The 17,817-nt window shown below is 37.0% G+C and overlaps 1 protein-coding gene across 7 annotated transcripts in view; it reads right to left on the reverse strand.

The window, feature by feature from the left end:
- The window catches only part of LOC106870839 (uncharacterized), a 39,721-nt gene extending 27,832 nt beyond the window's left edge, over positions 1–11,889 (reverse strand). For 2 of the 7 annotated variants that reach the window (XM_089359951.1, XM_089359950.1), the window contains exons 1-5: positions 11,658–11,889; positions 5,549–5,730; positions 5,058–5,108; positions 3,879–4,058; positions 1,550–1,603 (exon numbers count right to left, since the gene is read on the reverse strand). In XM_089359951.1, the coding sequence (XP_089216077.1) occupies positions 1,550–1,603; positions 3,879–4,058; positions 5,058–5,108; positions 5,549–5,730; positions 11,658–11,682 (492 nt within the window). In that variant the 5' untranslated portion in view covers positions 11,683–11,889. Of the gene's footprint in view, positions 1–1,549; positions 1,604–3,878; positions 4,059–4,943; positions 5,109–5,548; positions 5,731–11,657 lie in introns of all 7 variants that reach the window. The other 5 variants (XM_089359949.1, XM_089359947.1, XM_052971781.2 and 2 more) reach the window with 3 other exon arrangements.
- Between the last annotated feature and the right edge of the window lie 5,928 nt (positions 11,890–17,817).

Below are 17,817 nucleotides of genomic sequence, written 5' to 3' on the forward strand. Positions count from 1 at the left end.
TCCCTGGTTCAAATCCCACCAAGGTCAACTTGTCTTTCATATTTTCAGGGTTGATAAAATAAAGTACCAGTGAAGTACTGGGGCTGATGGTATCAATTAATCCTCTTTTCTCCATCTGCCTAAGTTAGAAACCATGAATACTGATGTTATTCATTAATTGAATTAGTTGAATTATTTCACTTCATGATAGAGCTTTGATATGGTCCCTTGTTATGTTAGAAATTGCAAACAAATCTCCTTATAATTATATCCTATTCTTTCAAACAACAAAAATGTCTTAGATGGTCTGATACAATCACACACTCCTGTATTAAACAACACTAACATGAACGGAAGTAATAACACAAAACAGAAAAAGAATTCAACAACACAAACATGTAGTTTTGTGTGAGTGTTTTGTAAAATCAGGAAGTGAAAAAAGAAGTGAATAGAGTTAAAGATGTAGACATCACAGTGAATAACAATCATTGCTTGATTTAACTGAAAAGGGATAATAGTCATGTTGAAACTTTCAAAACAAATCATAAATATTATATTATGAAAATATATCCAGACTAGAATTAAGATTGTACAAATCATTTCAAACTGAACAAAAAGGTTATATAAATATATATATATAGTTCAAATTTACAGAAAACAAAAGACAAAGACAGATGAAGGAACAAGCAGGTGTATTAGTTTGATGCTCAGGAAGAATAGAAAAGTCTTTGATGTTTCAAGCCTATGCTCTTCAACAGAAAGAATTGAGAGCAAAAAAAAGGAGAGAAAACACAAAACAACAGAGAAAGAAAAAAATGTGTAGGAATCAAAGGTTCAACATGATGAAATAGCTGGAAGAAAGAGGCTGAGTGAAAGGGAGATAGTAACAGTGACTTGGCCAAACTCGGGTGTGCAAGCACATATGTGTATGTGGAAAGGGTGTGTGAGTGTGTATGTGTGGATGGGGGCAAGCGTGTATAAATATATGTGTGGGTGAACTTAAAATTAAGTAGGCCTGTATGTGGATATGTATCTTTAAATCTTTAAATTGTTTCAGCTCCAAAGCTGCTGGGACACCACTGTTTATATATATATATATATATATATATATATATATATATATATATATATATATATATATATCAATTGCTGCCTTCTTCATCATAATTAAAATATAAATAAAATATATATATATATATAAAATACATATATATATATATATGTCAATTGCTGTCTTCTTCATCATAATAAAAATATAAATAAAATATATATATAAAATACACACACACACACACACATATATATATATATATATATAAAATACATATATATATATCAATTGCTGCCTTCTTCATCATAATTAAAATATAAATAATAATAAAATATATATATATATATAAAATACATATATATATATATATATATATATATATATATATATATATATATTAATTGTTGCCTTCTTCATTATAATTAAAATATAAATAATAACACTACATTTTTAGGTGGTGAATTGTATTAACCAAAAACCTGATGTATTGCTTCCAAGAAGTATGTATTGATCACTTACATGTGGATCACAGGAATCTTCCTCTGTATGTTTCTTGATTTCACCAATTTCATTCTAATTTCAAAATAAATCTAACATTTAGCATTCCTACTCAGTATACATAAATACATAATCATGCTGACACAAACAACTTAGACAGAGAGTCGTTTAAGTAAGAGAACGAAAACAATTATATTGGGTCATCCCATAAATGATGCGATATTTTAAATTGCATGAACTAAAAGCTGGAGGGGGGGGGGCGGGATAAACTACTTGCATCAACTTGCTATAAAAGCAGGTAGTAATTTTACCTTGTACTTATTCTTAGTGCAAGTTTTAAAGAGTGCAGTTCGATTTTAACAGTTATTTTCTCAAAGCTATAATGGAAGTGACAAAGGAGCATATTCGGCATATTTTGCTTTATGAGTTCAATAAAGGCAACAACGCAATGGAAAGTGCGAGGAATATTAATGAAGTATATGGAAATCAGACAATAAGTTTAAGCCAGTGTTAATGATGGTTCCAGAAATTCTGAGCCGGAAACTACAGCCTAGAAGACAAGCCTTGTCCTGGAAGATCTGTAGAGCTTGGCGAGGATGTCCTGCAAACCCTGGTGGAACAGATCCTATTGTAACTGTTGAGGAACTAGCAGAAAAACTTGGATTTGGTCATTCAACCATTCATTGACACCTGCGTGCCATTGGGTTCCTCACAAACTTTCCGAGTCTAATCATGTGCAGAGAGTAAATGTGTGCTCCTCTTTGCTGTCACATCTCATGAATGAACCTTTTTTGGAATGAATAGTGACTGGTGATGAGAAATGGGTTCTCTATAAAAATGTCAAATGCTGAAGACAGTGGGTAGGGAAAGGAAAAACACCAGCACTCCAGGCTAAAGGTCTTCACCTGCGTAAAGTGTTGTTATCTGTTTGGTAGGATATGAAAGATTTAGTCCACTTTGAACTTTTAAGCTCAAACCAAATGATAACAAAGGAGATCTACTGCGAGCAGCTTAAGTCAGCACTAGAAGAAAGACGACCATCTTTGGTTTCAAGACGAAAGGTGTTATTCCATCAGGATAATGCTCAACCACATACAGTGAGGATGACATTCTAAAGGCTGGAGCAGCTTGAATGGGAAACAATGCCCCACCCACCATATTCGCCAGACATTGCCCCATCAGATTATCATTTATTCCACAGTATGAGGCTTGGAAGAGGCATTCTTGATTCAACTGTCACTTCCTAGCCAAAGGAGAGAAGGTGATATTTCAGTCAGGACTGTCTAAATGAAGAAAGTACAAAGCTAGTCAGCTCTGAAGAGCAGCTGTTACTGTAGTGGTATTAGAAAAGTTAGAGTGGAGACAGTATGTTTTTTGGTCAGAAGATGAAAGGTGATGATAAGTGACTTTATGTTAATCAACTAGGTGGCAGATTTGGGGTGCGGTCAAGAATGTTTGTACATGTATCAGCAACACCATCCTAGATGTAGGAGTCATACTCCATTGTGGGTCTTACCTGAGCTTTATAAAGGATTTCTAGTTTTTTTGTTCAAGTAGAGGAAGGCCAGTCTTTCTCATGAATTTTTTTCCATCTTGAGGATATGTGTTTGCCACAAGATACTCAGTGAGGGTGAAACTTAGCAATGAGTGACCTCAAGAGATCTTCATGCCTGTTGTTCATGTAAAAGATACTAATGTCTAATCTAAAATTATAGAATAACTTAAGACCAAGACAGAGCAAGAATTGTTGATTTTTCAAATAATCTATATTACTTCCAGATACATCAGTGTCAACCTCCCAGTTATGTCTTTTATGGAGAGTCTAATTCTAAGAGTGGAGGCGCAATGGCCCAGTGGTTAGGGCAGCGGACTCACAGTCATAGGATCACGGTTTCGATTCCCAGACCGGGCGTTGTGAGTGTTTATTGAGCAAAAACACCTAAAGCTCAATGAGGCTCCGGCAGGGGATGGTGGCGAACCCTGCTGTACTCTTTCACCACAGCTTTTTCTCACTCTTACTTCCTGTATTTCAAAGGGTCAGCCTTGTCACACTGTGTCAAACTGAATATCCCCAAGAACTAGGTTAAGGGTACACGTGTCTGTGGAGTGCTCAGCCACTTGCACGTTAATTTCACGAGCAGGCTGTTCAGTTGATCGGATCAACTGGAACCCTCGACGTCGTAAGCGACGGAGTGCCAACAATTCTAAGGATATACTGAATTAAATATTGCTCAGTGACTAAACCGAGAACTCATGACATGGAAAGATTATGACCAACCAATAAGGTGAACATATTACTTAAAGGAACCCAGCAGTTTCCTAAACAGTTCTTGTTTCTTTCAACACTTACTAAATCATGTTCAGTTTCAGCACTTTTGCTCAGTATATTGTTCATTCTTTTCTTTTGTTTGTAGATAACATTATCAGAAAACTTTGCATGATTTCCAAGAAGTACATATTCTTCCTCATCAGGTGGTACACCTCCACAGGAATCAGCAGGAACAGTTCCATTTGTATGATCTCTTTCAATCTGAGTAAAAAAAATTAAAACCAAAATAGTTCAGATATTAAAATCATTCACTATAAATCAGAGACATTAACCAATCACGGTTAATCAGTTAACGAGATTAGCTCGGCTCTTTATTTCCATATTATGATTCTGTTATGATATAAGAAACAAGCATTACGCGTCCCAAGGTGAAGAGAACACTGCTTCAATTCTAAGAGAGAATACACACATACACACACGTTTGTTTTTATATACAGTTATACCTAAAAACAGTTGCCATTCTTATCACTAAAACTTGTCTGTTTTTCAAATAAGGAATCTTTTACTTTACATGACTTCCAAGGTGTGAGATGATCAGCTGACAATAATACTGTTTGGAGTGAGCAACTTTTGCAGAGTGCGTCTGTGTGTGTGTGTGTAAAGCAGGCTTCTTTTAGTTTCCATTTACCAAATTTGCTCATATGGTTTCAGCTGTCCTGGGGTTAAAGTAGAAGACGTTTGCTCAAGATTGTACACAGTGGAAGTGAACCATAAACTACGTGGTTGAGAAGCACAATTCTTAAACACACAGACATCAGTATTATGCAGCAAATAGTTACATCATCAATACATAGAAATGACATTTCCACATTAAAACATCTTCAGGTAGACTCTCTGACCTGGTGATGTCATAATTTTCTAGGTCAAGGGGGAAAAGACAGAATCCAAGAACACTTGTTATTGAAATACTGCATTCATTTGGTCATTCAGTTTCTACTACCGCAACAGTTGGTTATCTATATATTTCTGTCTTGATGTTGATGCAGTCTTTGTCCTTCATATGGCATGCACAAGAGAAAATAAACTCATTTATTTTCCTTTTTAGATGACATGCACAGGTAGGAAATAAAAACTAGAAAGGCTTACCAAATATTTGACATTATCAGAGTTTAGATAATAATGCCAACACACCCTTGGGTGGTAAATGGTATTAACTGAGAACCTGATATTGCTTCCAAGAAGTATGTACTCGTCACTTACATGTGGATCACAGGAGTCTTCTGAATGAATCTGGTTATCATCATTTTCTTTCTAATTAAGATAAAAACAAAAACAAAAAAAGCAGCATTTAGAAGTCACCATTAAAATATATAATTACAAAGTTTTTCCTACAAAAAAAAAAGGCATAGTTAATATTTAATTAATTCTGGAAATAGTTATAGCAAGGGTATGAAAACAACATAGATACTCTTTTACTTGTTTCAGTCATTTGACTGTGGCTATACTGGAGCAACGCCTTTAGTCGAGTAAATCGACCCCAGGACTTATTCTTTGGATGCCTAGTATTTATTCTATCGGTCTATTTTCAGTAAAAGAACATGACTGTAAAACAATGTCTCAACAACATATTTGTTTAATCCATGCAAGCATGGAAAAACAGACACAAAAACAAATGAAGAATACATAGTTTTACTTATATTTTAATTAATATTGAATAAATAAATGTACAAAAACTTTAAAACAAGCAATACCTTTTTTATACTGAAATATCTTTTTGGTTTGTAACAGATATTTCCTTCAAACTTTTCGTTTTTTCCCAGCAGCATATAATCCTCATTCAAGTCATGTTCTTTTACTGAAAAGTCACTTGATAAACAAGTAACAGGGCCTTCACGTCTCTTCTTTCTTTGTAGACATGGTTCAAACAACACACCTAAAAATTTAAGTGTTCAAATTTAATCCTTCATTCAAATATATGAACAGCAAGAAATAGAATAAATGATTTCTGTTGGGGTTAACAATGAGCATTCAGTTATTTGATCAACTGAACTACCTGCTTACTGAATTATTGAATTAATGTGAAAGTGGCTGAGTATTCCACAAGCATGTATCCCTTAGTGTAATCATCAAAATGAATCAGCATGACACAGCACAGATGAAGCTGTGTGGTAAGAAGTTTGCTTCCCAACCACATGATTCTGAGTTCAGTCCTACTGCATGGAACATTGGGCAAGTGTCCCCAGGTCCACTGTGTGGAACATTAGGCAAGTGGCCCCAGGCCGACCTATACCACATAAGTGAATTAGGTAGATGGAAACTGAAAAAAGGCCCATAGTATATGTATGTGTGTGTGTGTGTCTGTTGTGTATCCCATGTGTATGTGTGTGTTTTTGTGTTTGTGTTTGCACTCCACCACCACATGACAACTGGTGTTGGTCTGTTTACCAACACCAGTTGTCTCTTTAACTTAGTATTCAGCAAAATAAAAACCTGACAGAATAAGTATCACCATTTAGGCAAGTATTTTAGCCCTTAACCTCTGGTATAAGTACTGGGGCTGAATTGTTTGACTAAACCCTTTAAGGCCATACCACCAGCTTGTCCACAGTCCAATGACTGAAACAAGTAAAAGGTCACAGACAGTATGTGACAAGTCAGGAGGTTTTAAACATAGATAGTCTATCTGATGAGCTGTCATAGAGTTTCCATCACCTTGATTTCACTCAGAAAGGCTCAAGTTGTGACCTGAAGCTTTGGTAAAAGAAATCTTCTCAAAATGCAACACGAGAAGTAACCAACTCTTTACTCTTTTACTTGTTTCAGTCATTTGACTGTGGCCATGCTGGAGCACCGCCTTTAGTCGAGCAAATCGACCCCAGGACTTATTCTTTGTAAGCCTAGTTCTTATTATATCAGTCTCTTTTGCCGAACTGCTAAGTTACGGGGACGTAAACACACCAGCATTGGTTGTCAAGCTATGTTGGGGGGACAAACACAGACACACAAACACATATATACATACATATATACGATGAGCTTCTTTCAGTTTCCGTCTACCAAATCCACTCACAAGGCTTTGGTCGGCCCGAGGCTATAGTAGAAGACACTTGCCCAAGGTGCTACGCAGTGGGACTGAACCCAGAACCATAATATTTTCATGACTTGTGAAATTTTGAAAAGTTTACAGTATATCTTAGTAACAAGAAACTGTAGGGAGAGCTGAACAGGAGAGGGTCTTCAGAGAAGAAGCCCACTGCCATGCAAGTATTTTAGCCCCTAATCTATTGTATATTTTGTCACATACACACAGACATATCCATATGGCTAAAGACTTTTTATTTCACAAGGATGACTTGGCAGTTTGTTTCATGCTTTTGTTAATTGTTTTAGATGTCTGTGTAGTTGCAAGAAGACGTAGACACCGTTTTGGCTCTCCCATACAAAGAGAGGGAGAGTGGTGGTGGTGGGGTGGGGCTATATAATACTTGGTTAGTACTCAGTTTCAACTGAGCAGATTGGAGCAATGTGAAATTAAGTAGCTTGCTCAAGAGCACAACACACTGCCCGATCAAGGAATCAAGCCCAAAACCTTATGACTGGGAAACCAACACTCTAACCACTAAGTCACATACCTTAAGATATTTAAGGTTTGAAAAACAAAACGACAACAACAGGAAAAAATAAGGTACCAGTTATATACTGATTTTAATTCAACTGAATCCATCCCTTCCTGAAAAGCAAGTGGCAATATATTAATCAACATTCTACCAACTAACAAAATGCACTAAATTACTTTAAGAATACAGGACAGAGAAGATTGTTGAAAACACACGTTTTTACATGCGTAATCCTGTCACAACCTGTTGCAGCATTTTTAATATTTATCAGTCTTTATGAGCACCAGTGTGTTACTGAAAACAAGTTTTTTGGTCTCAATAGAGCTACAATCCTAACAGAATTTTTTATTAATTCCAATCACATACTTTTGAATATTTTTTTTTTCTCAATACTTCCAGCTTTCATTTAGATCTCCCTAGGCGGAATTCTTTACTTTTTTTTTCTTTTTTTTTTGTTATATTAAGTCGGGATGAGTGAGCATTAATTAAATAGCATCTTTTAACTTACTTGCTTCAGTCATTAGATTGTGGCCATGCTGGGACACCACCTTGAAGAATCTTTAGTCAAATGAATCAACCCCAGGATTTATTTTTTAAAACTTGGTACTTATTCTACCAGTCTCTTTTGCCAAACTGCTAAGTTACAGGGACATAAACAAACACCAATTGTCAAATGGTAGTGGGGGACAAACACACACACATGACAGGCTTCTCTCAGTTTCCATCTACCAAATCCACCCACAAGGCTTTGGTTCGCCTGAGGCTATAGTAGAAGACACTAGTCCAAGGTGCCATGCAACAGGACTGAACCTGAAACCATGTGATTAGGAAGCAAACTTCTTACCACACCGCCACACCTGCACCTATAACATGTTAATATTTTTTCCTCCCAGGGCGGCGAGCTGGCAGAATCGTTAGCACGCTGGGCGAAATGCTTAGCAGTATTTCATCTGTCTTTATATTCTGAGTTCAAATTCCACTGAGGTCGACTTTACCTTTCATCCTTTCAGGGTCGATAAATTAAGTATCAGTTGCATACTGGGGTCAATCTAATCGACTGCCCCACCCACCTGCCAAAATTTTGGGCCTTGTGTCTAGAGTAGAAAAGAATTTTTTCTGCCCAGGGTGGCGAGCTGGCAGAATCGTTGGCATGCCGGGCGAAATGCTTAGCAGTATTTCGTCTGCTGTTATGTTCTGACTTCAAATTCCGCCAAGGTCAACTTTGCCTTTCATCCTTTCGAGGTCAATTAAATAAGTACCAATTACGCACTGGAAGGGATACAGCTGTACTGACCTCAATTCATAACTAGTTTTTATCGAAGTAACATGGATGTGGGAATGGCTGTGTGGTGTAGTGGATCTTGCAGGCATGAAGTGGATTTGATCCACCATAGCCAAATTTAAATTAACACTTCAACAGAACTTTTCTCAGTGGAACAATAGTTTTTCCGTGGCAGTTTATATTTGCCAGATTGCCTTAGCTAGGCCAAAATAATGTCTTCACCACTTGACCTTTCTAACCTTTCCTAGACCACTAAAAGCTAGAATTAAGATAACAAGACCACCAACTAAATCCATTGTTCTCAACAATATGTCTATCCTTCTGGATAGTTATAAAAGCAAGAACCCCAAGCAAAAATCAGTTAGTCACTTGGTGACAACTCAATCAGTTAGTCAGTTGGTGACAACTTGTGAGTTGACAGAGAGAGCTAACATCAGTTAGTGAACCGACCACTAGAATCATGGCCACAAGCAGGTAGACAAACAGCCAGAGGGAAAAAGAAATTTAGAATTAGCAACTCTACGAGACTTTTCCCATACTCTCTCACTTTCACTAACTCACTTTGTCTTCTCTGCACATTACCATATCTCTCTCTATGGTTTACTATTACAATAAGAACACACAGGCCGGAATTAACTTTTTTACTTTGCACGCTCTAGGATTTTATCACCTGCCCATCGAGGCAAGGTATATTTGATGTAACGGTAAATAGATATTTTTCTTCACAACTTCAATCACTGTTCTTTCATCTTTACATAATGGCAATCCATGAAGAACCAATCCTTACAAACTGATTACGATGCCGACATTCCATCTTACTGTGTATCAACTATCGTATATCATATTATTGTTTACAAATCAAACTTCAACCATTACAGTGGTTTAAGAAGTTCATTTAGCAGTGGGACCCATAAATGGGCAGTCTATGCTGTTGTTAACTCCTGGACAACCCTGACCAAGCAGACCTATGATCAAGGACATTCCAATCGTAACTGTCCCGTTTCTCCTATGTACTGGGACCCTAAGACCACACTATCCAATATGTAAAGTGTGATTTGAGGAAAATTTTTCTGCTATTTCTAGCAAGTCTGGAGACAAAAATAGATCTCTTATTGGCTGAGATATCTTTTTTATTTTATCTATCAATGAGCGACTACATAAAACAAGAAAAGTTCTAAAGGGTTTCAAATAACACCCATTAATTCTAAAAAGAAATGGACGTCTTAGCCATAAATATACAAATTGGAATTCCCTTGATTATATAGGTCTGTTCCATCAGATCTATGTGAACAGCAACAAGTTTAGACAGTAAATGGATATTTGTGCAGTTAAATATATATCACCGACACAATTGATCTCGTATTTTATTTATTTCTAACGTAAGTATATTTAAGAGATAGATACTGTCGATTATATTGGTCCCAGAACTTGACTGGTACTTATTTTATCGACCCCCGACAGGATTTGAACTCAGAACGAAATACTGCAATACATTTTATCCGTTGCTGTACTGGTTCTGCAAATACGTCGTCTTGTGATTACAGAAGACAGAGAAGCAGGTGAGAAATAGAACTACATTCTTAAAAAATGGAAGACCTGTTGAGTAATATGGTCCTTGATAAACTGTCTGGAATTACTGTGATCATAGGTCAACTCGGATCAATTGTTGTTATGGTAGTTGTTTAGCCGCAACGCTGATCTGGGGGCGAAACAACAACCACAGCGATAATTTCTTTATTTGCTAAGGTCATCAAAACTAACAACGAAGTAACTAAGTAGGGGAATGTGATGGTGATTCCAAGGAACAGAGAAGGCGAGACGTCTGCTGCAAGCGTATAATGCAGGATAAGTTATTACTATCTTCAATGAGGACACTTCTACATGGTCGCTAAAAATAACAGTCAAAGCTCTCTTGAATCACACCCTGCCGTCGAGGTTGATTTACTCAATCAGGGCTAACTTAGGGTTAAACAACAACAACATTACTAGGCTATTCATCACAATTATAACTTGTTACCTGTTTATCATAAAAATATTAAGTGGCCGTTATCCCATGGAGATAAAACGAAAGATCACTAAACACCTAAATTTTTGTATATAAACTTCACCTTCCTGCTCGAAAATAAATAAAAAACAATTAAATAACTTAATAACAAATCAATTTACTACCAATTCACAAAATGGAAACAGCCAAAATATTCTTTAAGTCAGCAATAACTTTTAAGAGACGGTGAGTTGTCTTATTCATATAATGCAACACTTCAAGTATAACCGTTTAATACGATATTTAAAATTATAATTGTTGTTTATCTGATAGCAATATCGTGTAATTAAAGTGGGTTACAACCTACCACCTGCAGTAAATAGCATATTTAAACACAAGTAAATATTCTAAATAAGCGAGGATAATATACATACATGTATATCTTCGATGAAATTAGTTCGATCGAGGTCGATTATTTTCATATGTAGTATTCAATACAAAATACGAGCATAATTTCATTTTTTTTAAATAGTTCGTACTGCGATCGTCCCGACCCTAGTTGTCTTCGATATATACATATATATTTTACTTGTTTTAGTTTAGTGGTCTGTGCCCATTCTGGGGGCACTGTTTTGAAGGGTTTAGTCGAAGAAATCGACCCCGATATTTAGCTTTTTTAAAAGCCTGGTATTTATTCTATCGGTCATACATACATACAATATATATGAGCATGTTCAGATATGCAACTATATGCATGAGAATACATACATACAAACAAATAAACAGACAAAAAACCCTGTTGTTGATGTTGAAATTCCAATGAAGGAGCCATGAATCTAGGTTTGCAAGAAACCGGCTCTTACTCTATTGGCAAGAAACCTTGAAATAAAACTGAACAATGACATACATACACCTTGCATTATTTTAAATTCGAGTAACTAACAGATGCATACAATAAATGTGTTAAGTATTATTACCTTGCACTTGGCTGGTGTCCTTCATTTCTAAACAAAAGCATAGAGTGAAGAAAAAACAATAGATAAAATAATATAAATCAATAAAACGATCCTACTTTAAATGGTAATATTAACAAAAAGGGGCAAAAAAAAAACAACGGAATTCTTGTCAAAACTTGAATGAACAAAAACAACTGCCGCAAAAGCGTCCACAGTAACAACGCATGCGCACTTTGTCAGCTGGTCCGAAGTTGACTTCGGTCAATTATTTGAATTTATTTGTGGTGTGTGTTGCATGCTTGTCTGTGTCAGTGCCCGTTTTTTTCTTTCTTTTTTTTTTCTATTTTAAATCGGTAGAAGTTGCGCCCACGCGCGAAACACTCGGTCCTTTATTCACTTTGTAACTTCAACGATTATTAATAAGAAACATATTTGCTCATGTTTTTTGAGTTCTATTTTCTTGTTTACAACACCAAGCCTATGTGTTATATATGTCGGTATGTTCGACATTGTATCCGTGTGTGTGTGTGTGTGAGAGAGAGAGAGAGAGAGAGAGAGAGAGAGATGGGGAAGCTGAGAAAAAAGTATAGAGAAATTAAGTTGACAAAAAAAGGAGATGAAGAGGAATAAGAGAGGAAAAGGAATAGAGAGATAAGATCGGAGCACCTGTTCTGCTAATGAACTTGAGATAGTGGTATGGGGAGGGTTTTGGTCATCTTACGGAGTCAAAACCTATGCTACGCCCTTCCTTAAACTTGACATACCCTCTATGAAAACAAACATACATATGTAAAGTCACTGCACTGTGTAGCATACACACTCCGAGCTGGACAGACAAGTTAATGGATGGATTAGTGAATAAACAGATAAATACAGAGAGGCACAAAGAGGCTGAGTATAGTTGTAATTGTGGTGTAGCAACAAATCAGTACGTTTGTGCATCGTTCTGCTTTCTTTGCTGTCTTCTGTGTATGCTGTGCAGCACTGGATTAACCATAAAGCAAAATAATCATGTGCTTAGGGCATCAAGGAAAGTGGTGTAGCGCAGAAATAGTAAACGGTTTATGACACAAAAGATTTCCCTTTAAAATAATACTTGGGATGCCTTATCTCTACTAAGTATAGAAGCAGATGTGTTACATAAGATTGATTTTGAGGATCTAATCAAAGACTTTGCAAGTAAAAAAGTACTCTTTTACTCTTGTACTCTTTTACTTGTTTCAGTCATTTGACTGTCGCCATGCTGGAGCACAGCCTTTAGTTGAGCAAGGACTTATTCTTTGGATGCCTAGTACTTATTCTATTGGGCTCTTTTGCCAAACCGCTAAGTTACAGGGGACGTAATCACACCACCATCGGTTGTCAAGCGATGTTGGGGGGACAAACACAGACACAAACATATACACAACCATACACACATATATATATATACATATATATGACATGCTTCTTTCAGTTTCCGTCTACCAAATCCACTCACAAGGCTTTGGTCGGCCCGAGACTATAGTAGAAGACACTTGCCCAAGGTGCCATGCAGTAGGAATGAACCCGGAACCATGTGGTTGGTTAGCAAGCTACTTACCACACAGCCACCAAATATAAATAAAGTGAAAATATATAAAAATGCATATTATTTTACATTTTGCTGTTTTGTTGCATTTTGAAAAATAAAAATTGATTTTTATGGTTTATTATTGTTAATATTTTGAATTACAAATATATGGGGGCAGCAAAATCTTTCAAGTGCTTAGGGCCTTTGTGGGTCTTAATCCAAACCTGATGTTGTGTATATTGTGGAGGTGTTATATGAAATTACAAGTATTGTGTGTGTGTGATATTTATATTGTCTACTGTGTTTGTTGGTATTTGTTCCAACTCCCTACACACTGAGTTCAAATTCCAAAGTCAACTTTGACTTCCATGATTTTGGCATTGATAAAAGTTCACCAATACAAGGTGATGGATTGGGAGAACCATTAAAAGCATGGGGTAGGATGCCTTGCACTATCTGTGCAAGCACTTTGTAGCATGACAGTAACTTCTGTACCAAAACTGGTGACTAAAAGACATCAGCCCTTCTTTTGGACAACAATTTTTTACAAGCTAGAGTGGATCATATATCTGCAGGTGTAGATATGTGGTCTGCCCTAATCTGTGGGGGTTTTATACACACACACACACACACACACACACACACACACGTACTTGCAACCTTTATCCACTCACCTTTCATCTTATCTCTAATCATTCTCTCATCTACTGTGCTATTCTTATTCTTATTTCTTTATTGCCTACAAGGGGCTAAACATAGAGGGGACAAACAAGGACAGACAATGGGATTAAGTTGATTACATCGACCCCAGTGCATAACTGGTACTTAATTTATCGACCCCAAAAGGATGGAAAGCAAAGTCGACCTCGGCGGAATTTGAACTCAGAATGTAACGGCAGACGAAATACCGCTAAGCATTTCGCCCGGCATGCAAATGTTTCTGCCAGCTCACTGCCTTATCATTATTCTATAATTATGCTATTATTATTCTGCTGGTCTACACCCATTCTGTACTACTAGTCACCATCTCTCCTCCACACTCCCTCTAACTCATGTTTATCATCGACTACCTCTCTACCCTCATTACTATATTCACCCCAAACCCACCTCTAACCATCTCACATTATTGCAACCTCTACTCAAGCACCCTTCCCAATTTTCTGTTCTTACTCTCTCTTCTCTTTACATTCCTGTGCTTTCAGGATATACTCTGACACCTTGTCACTGCCATCTTTATCTCTCTTTCCAGCTCCACCATAATTATTCCCAAACACCCCTATATAATGCAACGTTGTCATGTATCTCCTCTACTACAACAAAAACCTGTTCCTGTCCCTTCTGTCATACCTTAACTTCTCATCACCTAGTACAAACCCACCTCTGCTATATTCTCACTCAGTTAAGGAAGTTCTTTGGACTTGTGAGTTATATGGTGACCGCCTTAAAGCTGGTGCTATGAAGAGGAGAATCTCGTAAACTCTGTAAAGAGGTTGATGCTGGAAGGGTATCCAGCCATAAAAATCATGCCACAACAGATGAGACAAGTGCTGTCTGACTTGTTGGATTCTGGGGAACCATCCCATCCACACCTGCTTAGAAGATGGTCATTAAATGATGATATATATATCAGTGAAAGAGACCAATATTTCGAAAATTTATTGAGATCTTTGTGCTAGGGCAGAGCTTATCAGAGTCTCAAGCCATAGTTTTACCCTTGTCATCACAGATTGCTCTAATTCTTCCTATATAGATGGAATTTGTTGTAGTAGATTTTTTATGGCTAGATGCCTTTCACTAATATATATTTTTTAACAAGCTAACTAGCTAATCACAACTCCAGTTCCTGTACTGGCACTGATTTTCTATATATCACTAGCAGAGAGATGAGTTGCTGCTATCCTTAGCAGTTGAGTGTTCATTGCCGATGAGATCAAAGAAAATCAAAATCATGTGATCTGGTGGTCTCAGCACTGGAGTTGGTGTGGAGTTATCTCCCCACTGGGGGTGCATTCTCCACCAAAAGCCTATATGAGAGTTTCTCTCATGGTAAACACCACAGAAAAGTTTGTTCTAACAGAACATCCATGTGAGAATAAATATTACTTCTGAGTACTAATACTGCCTCTGTTGCTAATATATGTATGTATGTATGTATATACATATGTACGTAAATGTATGTGTGTGTACATATGTATGTATGTACATATTTATATTTTATACATACATAGGTGCAGGACAGCTGTGTGGTAAGAAGTTTACTTCCTAACCACATGGTTCTGGCTTAAACTTACAGTGCCCTGGGAGGATAGAAAACCAAATATCAGGATTTGGTTGACAAGGCACTTTTCAAGGAATGGCACATGGCCTCATTCCCAATTAAATTTGGCTGCCATGCTAGATCAGTGTGCTATTTTCTGCAGAAAATTGGTTACGAGTCCAGACAATTGTAAAAAGCTACCAAGGAAATAGGCATGGTAGCTAAAACAGCTAAAGATGACTATGGTTCAGAAGAGACTACATATGAACAGGGGACAGCTAATTCACTCCTCATTGCTCCATGCATGTGAGGTATACAGGCTAAGTGACAAAATACATGTGACATTGAGATGCCAGCTGATGATATGGAAGTGTTTCCAAGATGGCAATGAAGATCTTGCAACACCAATGAATAGCTCCTGTAGTTTCAGCATGTGGCAAAGTATCTGGTATCTATTTCACCAATATGCTTGCACCACACACACACACATGTATATACACAGTTTATGAGGTTACCCTGGGTTTTCTTGCCTATAAGGGGTTTAACTTTATAGCATATCTTCAGACCCCAAACACTGCTGGCCTGAGACCTCTTTAAAATATAGAGGGGAAAAGGTCTCATTTTTAAGTGTAAAACCCTAGGTGATTATCTCCCGTTGCCATTGTCCATCGATTTTCAGCCACGCTGCCATCTTGCAGTTATCAGTCCTCCTTCAGAGACCTGGAAAGGAGATACGTGACATTGCTAGCCAGTCATATTTGGCAGTTAAGAGACAAAGAGATTCCGTACTTGATTGCATGGAAAATACTTGAGAACCCAGGCCCCTACATCAGTGGGACAAAATAGTGCAAGTTATGCATTGCCAAACACACAAGGATCCTTAAAGACTTGCTCGTGCCAGAGGGCATCCTGAACTCCAGGACAGAAATTTTCAGACCATACCTGCATTTTAGAAAATTCCTGCTGGCTTTTTGGAATCCACATGGCAGCACCGCATCTGGAAACCAATAGCCAATGCCAAAGGGAGACAATCATTTACTTTCGTGGTGCCTTGGTGGACTGCAAGACGGCAGTGCAGCTGAAGATCGATGGACAATGGCGAAGGGAGATAATCACCTAGGGTTTTACCCTTAAAAACGAGGCCTTTCCTCCTCCATATTTTAAAGAGGTTTCAGGCCAGCAGTGTTAGGGATCTGAAGATACACGATAAGGCTAAACCCTTCATGAGCAAGAAACCCATGGTAACCCCATAAACTGGCCTACTCCAATACAATATAATATTAACTGCTCTACATTTTAGAGTGTGCTTCTCTTCCAGATTTCTGTATTTCTACAAACGATCCTATGTATGTGCTCTTAGCTTAGTTTTTCCTTGGGGCTGGCCAGATTGGAGCAATATCGAGAATAACCAGCCAAAATTGCAAGGATAATCTGGATCTCGATTGAGGAAAGAAAACTCCGAATGACCTGTCCTTGTTTTCTTTGTATCGTCTATCTGGATGTTTTGTCCCTTTCTTGTATCACCTGTCTGGATGTTTTGTGTTCTTGTCCCATTCTGTCTGTCTGTATGTATGCATGCATGCATGTATCAGAAATAGTTTCTATATTTAGCAAACTCTTCAACCTTCCTCTCTCAACTGGAAATATGTTAATTAGTCTTCTCGAAAAGGTTTAGTTTGTCTGAATCTACCACTTCCACCATCTCAGAGGAGCAAAAACGGTTGTGGACTACCATTTTCTTCATTACTTTCAATCTTTCCTTTGTCATTGGCACCCATTAATTTGACTTTTGTAAAGCCAGGAAGCTACTTTGAGGTATCATCACCAGCATTTTCGACATCAACAACATTACTGCCACCACTATCACCTTCATCACAGCCCCTACTACATCTTTCAACCCATGCCTCCTAGCTGAGATTAGAAGAGGTTCCTGACGAGTTCTCGGGTGAAAGAGAATATATATTTGTTCGTCTCATTGTTACACGTGAACATATATACATATGTTGTGTGTGTCTGTATATCCGTCAATACACATATATATATATGTGTGTGTATATATATATATATATATATATATATATATATATATATATATATATATATATATACATACATACATACACAAAACGCTTAGACCCATAGACGAATCGTCAGACTCTAAAATATTGTTAAAGTACATGTAACTTATGATATAAAGTAACAAAAAATATTAAGCCTTATTTTCGTATTCGATATAAATTATTGATAATAAATTTTGCAATTTTTTGTTTATATATATTTCATTGTTACAACGCAATTTATAGTTTTCCTTTCAATTTCTCCTTGTGATATAATAGTTAAAAAAATATTATTTTCATTTTTTTTCGCCAGAA

Source organism: Octopus bimaculoides, chromosome 11, assembly GCF_046866305.1.
Source record: "Octopus bimaculoides isolate indiv1 chromosome 11, ASM4686630v1, whole genome shotgun sequence".
In the NCBI taxonomy this organism is placed as follows: domain Eukaryota; kingdom Metazoa; phylum Mollusca; class Cephalopoda; order Octopoda; family Octopodidae; genus Octopus; species Octopus bimaculoides.